Source organism: Malurus melanocephalus, unplaced genomic scaffold (assembly GCF_030028575.1).
Source record: "Malurus melanocephalus ecotype Western Australia unplaced genomic scaffold, MMel_1.1 scaffold_118, whole genome shotgun sequence".
NCBI classification, from domain to species: domain Eukaryota; kingdom Metazoa; phylum Chordata; class Aves; order Passeriformes; family Maluridae; genus Malurus; species Malurus melanocephalus.
Genome location: NW_026623350.1, coordinates 828,685 through 839,717, shown reverse-complemented (window position 1 = coordinate 839,717; position 11,033 = coordinate 828,685). Strand labels below are relative to the sequence as shown.

The 11,033-nt window shown below is 40.8% G+C and overlaps 2 protein-coding genes across 2 annotated transcripts in view; one reads left to right on the top strand and one right to left on the bottom strand.

Moving 5' to 3' along the window:
* Window positions 1–6,050: 6,050 nt before the first annotated feature.
* TPRKB (TP53RK binding protein) lies at window positions 6,051–10,436 on the bottom strand. Its single transcript, XM_057370061.1, has 4 exons — window positions 10,021–10,436; window positions 9,461–9,583; window positions 8,996–9,172; window positions 6,051–8,166 (listed from the first exon to the last, which is right to left on the bottom strand). Exons 1-4 carry the CDS (start codon window positions 10,159–10,161, stop codon window positions 8,080–8,082), a joined length of 528 nt encoding a protein of 175 aa, XP_057226044.1. The 5' UTR covers window positions 10,162–10,436; the 3' UTR covers window positions 6,051–8,079.
* A 29-nt stretch (window positions 10,437–10,465) lies between these two features.
* The window catches only part of ALG10 (ALG10 alpha-1,2-glucosyltransferase), a 6,152-nt gene continuing 5,584 nt past the window's right edge, over window positions 10,466–11,033 (top strand). The window contains exon 1 of the mRNA XM_057370060.1: window positions 10,466–10,675. Coding sequence (XP_057226043.1) covers window positions 10,511–10,675 — 165 coding nt within the window. The 5' untranslated portion in view covers window positions 10,466–10,510. The remainder of the gene's footprint in view (window positions 10,676–11,033) is intronic.

Sequence of the window (11,033 nt, the reverse complement as noted above, 5' to 3'; positions counted from 1 at the left end):
GAAAGACTGGATGTGGCACTCGGTGCCATGGTCTGGTTGACAAGGGGTGTTCAGTCAAAGGTTGSACTCAGAGAYATTTTCCAACCTGATTCTGTGAAGAGAATATATACCTGCTCCTAAGGTGGCATAAGGAATAGCAAGTCCAAGCTACTGCCAATTAATGCGTCTTGACTGATAAGAAAGTTTTAGTGAAAAACACTAGGAAAAACACCACTCTTCACATTTCTTCTAACATTTAATGCTGTGCAGTGCTTAGGGTTTTCTCCTAACGCATGCATGGCCTCAGAAATTGCGTTCCAGTGATGTATTCTGTTCTAAGTATTTTGGGATGACTAAATCACTGGGCTGGAATTTATCAGCTGAATAAAAATAGTTAACAATCACCTGCAGAATTTCATATACATGAAATACTCCTTAACCCTTTCTCCACCTGGCCATTTGTATTCTTTAGCGTTTCATGGAGCCCTGCAAGCAGTATATATGTAACTAGAGTATATAACAAGTATCCTCTGTATTGGCTAATATGCACAGTAAGTGACTGGGACAAATAGGATTATGGGCTGAATATTCACATGCTCACCTCCCACTTTTCGTCCCTTCATGTCACCCCAGGAGTCCCTTCTGGCTGGCAGTGGTCAGTTGCATGGAAAACAATCAGTTGCTTTCAAAACAGGCCAATCTTCAGTTTCTGTCTTCCAGCTTTTTACCTCAGGATTTTCTACCCATTCCCTTTGTTGTTTKCCTCATTGATCCTGGAATTATTATAGCTGATGTAACGATTTCAATTCTAATTTTTTACTGTTCTTCTCTTCCATGCTTTAGCCTGTAGAATGTCTCACTAACAACGCAAGAGCATTTTCAGTAGGTTGGGCAAGGGTCCATGTCTATGTTAATAATGTTGGGCCATGCATGTTATAAAGGATAATTTTCCACARAGAAAATGATGATAAATAGAATTTGGGAGATTCCAAGACTGTATTATATGGCCAAAACTCAACAGTCTTACCGTCTGAGATGAGGCTTGCACATACCTTCTKTTTCTTAGTTCAGTCAAAAAATGAAAGCATCAGTAAGAACCAAAAAACCAAGATAAAACTAATGTGCAAAGGGGCAAATAGGTTGTAAATACTATAGATCCTATGACCGAAGTAAAAAAATATATAAAGAAGCCTAAATACATATGGGAAAAATTCAGTGTACAGCTTTTATTGTGGCATCTACCACTCTGTACCTGTTATTTAAGAAAACAGAATCMAAAAGYTGTAACTTCCTATAGTCTCAGGATCAGSTCTGAAAAAGCTAGACCTGATTTAAGTCAGTAATTCTTTAYTGATGTCTGGATTTCTTCTTCCAARCCATTGTAATMTTTTTCTAGATTTAATGTATTACTAATAATGAAGARTGAWGGTGTCCTCAGTACTTCACTGGTTCCAGKGACACAGTTTTAYTCACATGGGTGAACAAACTCAGTATTAATTTTCTGGAGTGTAAGTGATTTTCCAAGACATATTTGGAAATTGCTAGTTGCTTTAACAAAACTAAGGAACCAGTTTTATTTATATAAAAATATAAATGCTGTAACCAGGATATATGTGAAGGAAAGGCAAAAGCCTTTAAAAATGCACCAGAACTACATGTTCAGAGTTGTCTTAATAGCAAGTATATGTGACAATAAGCCTGAAAGTAATAGGTAAATGAGAAATACAGCTGTTTTAAATTTTGGATAGTTAAAGATGACGCAAGGAAGTCTTTTAGGAAAGCAGGGGTTTTGTCTGTCTTTATAAATGCCAAATTTAAATGTGTTTTCAAGCCCTACAAATCATTACAGGGGTACTGCCTTGATTATACTAAATCCACCAGCTGATCACCCAGCTTGGGAGAACTGCAATGGCACAGCTTCTTGTCAATAAATGGCTCCAAGTGGTCAGGGAATAATAGTATGTATGTGACTTTGTTACTAGGCCTAAATGTCAAACTGTTTTATTTGTGCTGATATATTGCTTATCGATTGCTTACCAAATGTGATAATGTTCTAAAAGTCAATGGTTTATTAAAAAAGGCATCTACTTTTTTCATAAAAATATCTGAGTATTAGAGCACATCTAAGTGATGGTGGCTTGAAATTTCCTCCAGGCAATTTAATCCAAAATAGCGTAGAAAGGATCTAAGTTTTACCCCAAAATAGCCTGTGATCTAATAGAAAGTAATTTTAAGTTACAGCTCATCCTGCATTTTTCATCACCAGCACCTTCCATCTGTGCATTACTTGTGTTGTTATGAATTTGGCAACACTTCAGCAGCAAGCTACTGTGTATAAGAAGAGATCCCAGCAGCTAAAAGAAGCCAGTCATTTGGATTACTCATGACTTGCCTTGTGAACTGCTCAACGGAATTTCTTGAAGAACTATGTCAAAATCAGCTTTAGAAAACATTAATTTGAGAGCTTTTGTTGACACACATAGCACGTGCTCCAAGATTATCTTTGGTCAAGTTGATGGGCTTGGAAGAAAGATTCTTTTTGTTGGTACTGAGTGAAAATTTTCTCATTTTGTGCAACGAAACAAGAGGATAAAAAAGGCTTTTTTCCCCTCCGCAAGAAGAAATCTGACGCAGTGGGAGCTCAATCATCCAGACACCATGAATGCTTGCAGAAGGTAAGCTGCATATACTGCATTCCTGTCAGGTAGGAATAGAAAAGCAAACTATTGGCAGAATATTCCTCTCATGATCTTCAGATGATGCTCCCAGATGATCATGAACTGTGTTATTTGATTTGCAGCTACACTCAACAGATTTTCCTGATACAAATGTTAAACGTCTAATTCTGCAATTACTTTCTGAAAATCGCAGCTGCAGAGCTTCTGTTTTATTGATGAATACCCTTTTGGAGACTGCATTTCCTAGTCTTTTAGTTTTAAAAAATCAGTCTTGACAGCTCTCTTCCAAGTGTGCATAAGTGGTTTAAAATTCTTTTTTACTCATAAGCTGTCTGTGCTCACATTTGTGGTAATCTCTACTCTGTGGTGGTAACAGCAGGAGCATGTATGAACCAGATCCRCAATACATCTAATACATCTCAGACCGCTTCCTAAGCAATGTGAAAATCACAAGCGAATTGATCTCCTTTTGGCATTCCAGTTCAGATGTAATTATGAACATTAAACATCTCTTTTCTCTTAAAAAAAAACCGAACCAAAAAAAAAACCCAAAAAACCCACCCAAAGCAAAACCAGCAGGAACAAGGATTTAGCTTTGGGGTTTAGAAGGCAATTTTCAGCGGAGATAATAACTTTGAGGTCTGTTGCCATTGGCAAATACCTCTAGTTTTAAGCCATTTGGGAAAGGTGGCAAAGCAATGTCAGGTGTTACTGCAGGGAATCCTGCAGATATGCTTTGCATAGTGACTCCTGACTGGTTTGCTTTGCTTGATGAATATCTGAACACAAGTCCCCTCTGAAAAACAGAGATAGAAAAACATGTCGGAGGAGGATGGGAAGCTCACATGCTGTGTTTATTCCCATGGATTAAAGCTTTGGAAACTGGTAATTTTTTATTTGAATCCTGCCACTTTCATAATATTGCAAAATAAAAGGGTATGTTTTTTCTCATACAATGATCTGTATCAACAGTGCAGAGAGAGAGCACTGTGTTGCCTTTAACAAGCCCATACCCAGCCTCTCTGCCTGTCAGTGGGAGAGAAATACCAAATGGCTGCTAAATGTTTTGCATTTCTAATTATGGAAAGTACTTTATTAGCCCCACAGAGTTTGAAGAGCTCTTTCCCAAATCTAGTCAATGATACAATGCACACTCTGGGTTTCATTACAAACACTACTGAACTGTTAATAACAAAAAAAATTAATATTTTTTAACCTTAATCTTGCTTTCTGTTCTGTCAGGATACAGTCTCTCCGTGCTCACAGACAGAAAACTAATGGGGAAAAAAGTGAGAACTGGAACAGCATCTCTGGGTTCAAGCACCAGCATGGAGATGATCTTGTTACAGTCCTTATCCTTTACACAGTGATCATCATGATCCTTCTACTGGCACTCTGGGGAGCCTGGTCAAGAAAGGATTCATCCTTATAGCAGCTTTCTTTGTCAAATATTTAAAGAAGTATTTGTGACAATTGTATATACTCAAGAGGTACAAAAAATGGTCTCGGCATATTTCAGTTTACTTGAAACTGCTTAAATGGTTGCTACTCGAAGTGAATCTATGAAGCATTTTAACAGGCCATGTACAGAACAGTTTTGTGAATAGCATAGACCTGTTTGACCTGTACATATTTATATTACCCTCACCATTTATATGAAACTTTAAGCACAATATTCTAGAAAAAAGAGTTCAACTTGTGTTTTATTGGTTGATGTTCTGTTTGTCCACCCCAGGTTTCCATTTTTGAAGTTAACTTGAGTCTCTACCTGTCTCTAAGATTACCTGGCCGAATTCATGGTAAAACATACACTATAAGCAGGGAAATAATCTGCCATGTCACAGTAACATAGGTAAAAAATAATCAGTAAACTCAGCTATCTTGCAGGCAAAGGAAGATCTCTGAACAAGACAAATTCTCATCTCTGTTGCTGAAGAGAGTTTATATGGGACTTGCATCCATGTATTTTTAATTTATGGTAATGACTTTGTAAACTCAGGAATAAACAGTGAAATAAGCTGTATTTGTGAATCCTTTGTCACAGAACCAGCTGGCTCAGTCCTCTGCCTCGTATGTTTTTAGTTTACCTGCAACCACCACTTGCTTTTCTGTAATTTATTAATATTTCATGGCAGCCCCAGCTTCTACGAATACCAGCCCATCAAGGATGGGGGGGTTATTCCATACCCCCACTTTTTCAGGGAACAGGGAAGTAATCCCGCTCAACCTGGAAGCTTTCTGGAGGTAAACCCGCTGGCAGTTTCTGTTCAACTCATTGTTAGTTGTCCACTCTGGATGAGCACAGATTAGTGCACCGGCAGCTCTGAGGCACAGTGACTGTTGGGGACAAGAGTCCAAGCCTTGGGAGCTTAAACTCAGCTTAAACCCCAAATTTTAGTGTTGCCTAAACTAATAAACAGTATCCCAGTAAAAAAAAAATCCCTGCAAAATATTTAAACATTTTACACACTCACATAGATAAATATTTTTAGTCATGTAGCACCTGCAGACACAATTCCTTACCAGWATCATGTACCCCATTTTGGTATGGGGTACATACCTGAAATGTCTCTGAGAAGGCCTCCATGGCATAGCTCCAGGAGTACTTAAAAAACTCAGTGTAGCACCAGAGCCACCAGTGCCAGCTGTCAGTGGGCAGCGTGGAGCTGGGATCGCTGCTCCTCCATTGATGCTGCACTCTGCCAGGGTCACCCTACCTGGGCAAACACCCTTGGTAAGGCACCACCTCATCATGCTTTAACAGGGGAGCCCTGCTTTGGTGATGCTCCCTAAAGAACAGCACACAAAGRAATACTTTAAAGACCAGATGATTGGCATATTAAATGCATTGTCACAGAACACAGGGACCCAGTCATAAACTGTGTCACACGAACATTATAAGTGGATGCAAAAGGATAAACCTTTCCTTGATAATGTACCCTTGAAGTACACGAGATGGGAGCGGGACCAACACATTCTGACAGCGGGACAAAAAACCCTGGTGATCAGGGCTGTGACAGGCAACAGCCTCAGCATGCTAGAAGTCAAACCCAAAATCCAAAACACACCGCACCTAGGAAAACAAAAAAAGCCAGAACAACTGACGATACATCCTAATTTAGCATTTAGTCGTTAAATTTATAAATCCTGCAGGCATAATCCTACCTCTAAAGCACTGGAAGTCCAAGTAAGGTATTGAAATTACTTCTGGTGCCTTTTACCTTGTGATAGAAGAGATGAGAGATGAAAGTTGAGAGGAGGCTGCAGCATAATATTAAATGTTWTGAAAAACCTATCTTTTTCTTAAATTTTTGCTTTCCTGGAAAACAGCCTTGATTGATTTAACACTAACATTAGAGATCCAAATTTACTAATTTTTTAATGTGTTCAGAAAGACAAGTKTATCTTTGCAGGGTGAACAAAATCTATTTTTATTACCAGCTTTTGAAAATAACTCATTTAACTTGGATAATGCAACCACATCTAGGGGCAATCTGTGGTCTTGTGGGACATAGTYTTCAATGCCAACAGAACCAAATCATCTGCCTGACTGTATGAGACTTTGGAGGCTTCAGCTCCCAAAATAAATTCCTGTAAATTTCCCCATGAAAACACCTCATTTGGGTCTCACAGTAAATCACAATTTCACAGTTTATGTCAATAGTAAGAAGCTATTTTATATTTCTACACCAATGAAATAGATGGACAAGAAGTAGAAACTGGGAACCCAAGTTTGGAACTTGTTTGTCAAAACTGTTATGCAGCAATAATTTCATTACTATTTCTCCTGTGTTAAACAGACYGGACAGATGTTTTACACATGTTCAAAAAAGGCCGTGGTTTAGGCAAACCTGTCTGCTGTTATTTAGAACYACATTGTAGCTCAGCCAGTAAATCTTATGATATATTCCATGTACCAACTAGACTGTCAGAAAAGCAAAACAAGTCTCTCATTTTCCGTGGTCATTCTCACACGATGTTACAGGCTTCTGTTAAAGACTCAAGTCCGTCCGAGCTCCATTTTTTAACTATTGCCTCACATTTCCCATTAAAGATGATGATGCATTCTGTAAAACCATTTTAAAGCAAGAAGTCAGCACAGCCATTTGACCCAAATCCTTTGATACATCCTGTAATTCCTTCAATACTTCGTAACTAAATTTGCCATTGGTCTGATTGGTAAGAAAATGATGGTATTTGTACTACTGTGCTTTAAATGAGGGAAGACTTAACTGAAATCAAAATGCAAACCAGAAACTACATTTCTGTATTACATACAGAAACACAGACAATACTAGGTATGTCAGTTCACCGGTCTGTTTATTTTAGTGGACAACATTTCAACTCTACCTGATACTTACCTCTCCTTCAAAATATATTTTGTTTTCCCAAACACTATGTGTAAGAATGTGAGGCATACTCTTTCAAATCTTTTAAGTACACAAATCATAAAACCTCAGAGAACATCAGAAAAAAAAAATGCAGACAGCTATACAGTTTAATGCACATCCCAGAAAAACAATACAGCATAAAAAAAACAAACAGTATGGATTTCTACTTAATTAGGACAGTAGTTCACTTAACAAGGGTGCCTGCTTGAAATTAAATGATACACATGCAGGGCYGTTGAACCTGGTGACTACTGGAACTCAATAGTCCTCTTAGCTCCCTTTGATGGCCTTTCCTAGCACTGATTAAAAAAACCAAGACAAGTTTTATGATCCTTTCCAAATACTATCTAAGCTCTATTGACAGTTTAAGTGGATACAATCTGTGGTGCAAATTTTTCTGTAAATTCTGCACCTGGAACCGGGCTCTGTGAATTCAGCATCACCATGCACAAACCAGTGTTACAAAGTGAAAGCACCATTCATTATCCTGTGATGCCAGCAATGGATAACACCAGACCGCCAGGTGCCAACACCACAGCATTATCCACACTGACCTTATTCTTCTTTCTACACACCTCTGATGCCCATCTCCAGGGAGATCCTGCTGATTGTTTATGGAAAATTTCCTATTTCTAGTCCATCAGCAATGCTTGGGCTGTAAAGATGCTTTTCTGGCAGTACAATTGTTAAAAGGATATCATCCATCAGTGTGCCAAACCAAAACAAATTGGGGGATGGTTTATAAAAATGATTTACAATGTTTGAATCCTGTCTGGGACTACCAAAACATTTGATGAAAGAGAAAAGTACAGATTTCCAAGCTTTTTGTTTAAGTTCAGCTTAAAGTACTGGCAATTTTCCCTTGTCAAGAAAAAGAAATGTCAGGGGCAAATTCTGAATGGCATGGCAGAGTTGCTCTCTGTGCTTAGAACACAGCTTAGATTACCCTTGTGTCCAAGCATGATTAAAGCTCAGATGCCATCAAACAACTCAACACTACTTCACTTCCTCTGAAATTTATTTCCACMTTTTCATAAAACATCTTTTGTTGACATTCTGCAGACAACACTATCCAATAAGGTGCCGATTTTTTCTTCCTGTGGAGTAACTTTGTACATCTGCAGAAAAAAAGAACAAGAAAAACAGGAAAGATGTATAAGGAAGAAAAAACTGAAGATATACCTAGTAAAAACATGTACACAAGAAAAGATTATTCCCCTCTACCCCATTTTTACATTGGAAATTCCTATCTTGTTGTAACTGCAAGACAAAATTGGGGTTGAGGAACCAAGCAAATTCTGAAACTGCAAAAATAAGGAAAGCTAAGAAACTGAACAAGAGTAGCATTTTTAGCTCCACATGTTAAATGCTATGATTTGTCCAGTTTTAGTCATGTATCCTATCAATACTTCGACAGACATGATAAAGATTATTTAAATTTCTTGAATTTTATCACGTAGAACACATATGCTTTAAGATACATATTTAGCATAGTTATCTATAATCTGTTAAGAGCATATGTACCCTAAGACAGCTCTTAACAGCTAATTAATTAACATGTTTTTATTTTAACCACCCATACTGGGACTATTTATGTGCTTAAGATTATGAAACTGCTTAGGACTGAAATTTTTAATTAAATGAATATTTGCCTGAGAAAAAAGGAAGCAAAAGTACTGGGATGTAGGCAGCAATCTGGCATTTATTTTAATGTTAAAATTTCCAGACAACATTAATAATTTGAAGACTTAAACTTTGTGACATTAGGGTGCAACAATTAAAACTTGTTTCAACTAAAAAATTTTAAAAATAAATAATCAAGTCCACTTAAAACAWGTTTCAAGTTGTGCTAAAGATCCTAAGTTAATTATGTCTGTTTATATTTAATCAGACAACAAAACATACTATCTTTTTTCTATTTGCCAATCTGTTCTTTTGGCTACACACCTTTTTAACTTTGGCAGTGTCTGTTAGCTGGGGGAGTTCATCTAGAGAAACCTGCTGGCCTTCCACCTGAGATGCTATATCTGCCAGATTTACAGTCTTGTCYCCATCCACAACCAGCACAATGAGTACTGCTGTGTCGCTGTCTGAAATGCCAAACTTTTTAAATGCATCTGAAATCTGAGAAGAGAGCAAAAAAAATTAAAATATTATGAGTCACTTTCTCACTAAATATAAGCAACCTTTTCAGTTACTGTGTTGGATACACCAAGAGTATAAATTGACAAACATTTTACATGAATGGAATTCTGACAAGCTACAAACAAAACCAGCATATAAATATTAAAAATAGCAGTAACTTCTACTAGTAGCCAGGCAGACTGTTAAATGAATACATGTACTTAGTTTGGCTGTGTGGCTCTTAACAAGCTTTTCTAACGAAAAAGAAATTTGTTCAGCAAATCTTACATTATTGCTTGGTGAAAGGCTGAAAATAATTTCTGCGTAGAGAGTTCTGGTCTTCATTTTACCTATCTTCTGCAGATGCACTGCTTTGTTGGCTGCCACAAGAATCTGAAAAGTATCTACAATCTGTAAAACACAAAATAAACAATTTGAAATCTGAAAAAAGTCCTGACCACTTCATTTTGATAGCGTAATTCTAACAAAAAAAAGGACTACATTCTGAAACTATTTATGGGTTTAAATGAGAACAGAGGCACCAAAGAGTAGATTTTTGACAACATAAATCAATTAGCACTAGAGATAACACATGAAGCAGATTTAAATAGCTCCACCAAGTAGGATGTAAARTGAATCAAGACAACAGTTGTTTTGGCCAATCCTGCCAAAGCTGTTTTACACAGACAACCCTGCCGCTGTATGACACAGTAATGAAACCAAAAGGGAGGCATTTGTGCAGAGCATGCAAAGCAATTCGTGTGACAGCGATGGCGAGCACGGGTCATCCTTCACTGAGCTCCCACGAGGATTCCCACACRGACAGGGCGGCACACGCGTTCACTCACCATCGCAGGGTTTATCAGCGCTCCGTCAATGGATCCTTCCATGGCTTTTTTCCGCAGAGCAGCGGCATTTTTCACGTGCTGGAAGAGGAGCAGCGTGACGCTGCGGTCAGGGAACAGCTCCAGCCGGTGTGTCCGCTCCATCCCGGCAGCGCCCGGCGGCCGCAGGGTACSGGCGGCTCGGAGGCGCCGCTCGTCCCGGGGTCAGCACAGCGCTCACAACACGCGGCCACTCGGACCGGGGGCTCAGCGCTTCCAACGGGGGCTCAGCGCTTCCTCCAGGGACCCCGCAATGTGAGGGATCCCGCCGTGTCCGGGACCCCGCCGTGTCCGGGACCCCGCAGTGTGAGGAACCCCGCAATGTGAAGAACCCCGAAGTGAGGAACCCCGCCGTGTCCGGGCCCCGCTCCCCTTCCCGCCCGGCCGGTGGCCGCCCCTCATCGCTCGCCCCTCCCCGGAAGGGCGGCCCCGTCCGRGCCGGCGCGGAGCCGGCATGGAGCGGGCAGAGGCCTACGGCTTCTCCGGAGCCATGAGCGGCGCCTTCCTGCTGTCATGCCTGCTCTTCGCAGCCGTCAGCCGCCGGCAGCGCGGGCCCTACATGGACGAGGTGTTCCACGTCCCGCAGGCGCAGGCCTATTGCCAGGGCCGCTTCCTGCAGGTCAGGGAGGGACTCGTTCTTGCAGCAGCAATGTAGCAGCCGCTACCTCGGGGCCGAGGGTGGCCGAGCCGGGACTCGCCTGCGGTCCTTGCTGGCCGAAGCGGGGTTTTGTGGCGGGGTGGAGCAGCAGCGCGCCGGGCAGTGCACACCGCGTTCGGGACCCTCAGGGCAGCAGTGCCGGGAGCTGTCCGAGCGTCCGAGCTCGGATGGTGGAGCCGGGCGTAGCGGGGTGCTGGAGCCGGGCCGTGGCGGGGTGCTGGAGCCGAGCCGTGGTGGGGTGCTGGAGCCGGGCCGTGGCGGGGTGCTGGAGCCGGGCCGTGCGGGGTGCTGGAGCCGGGCCGTGCGGGGTGCTGGAGCC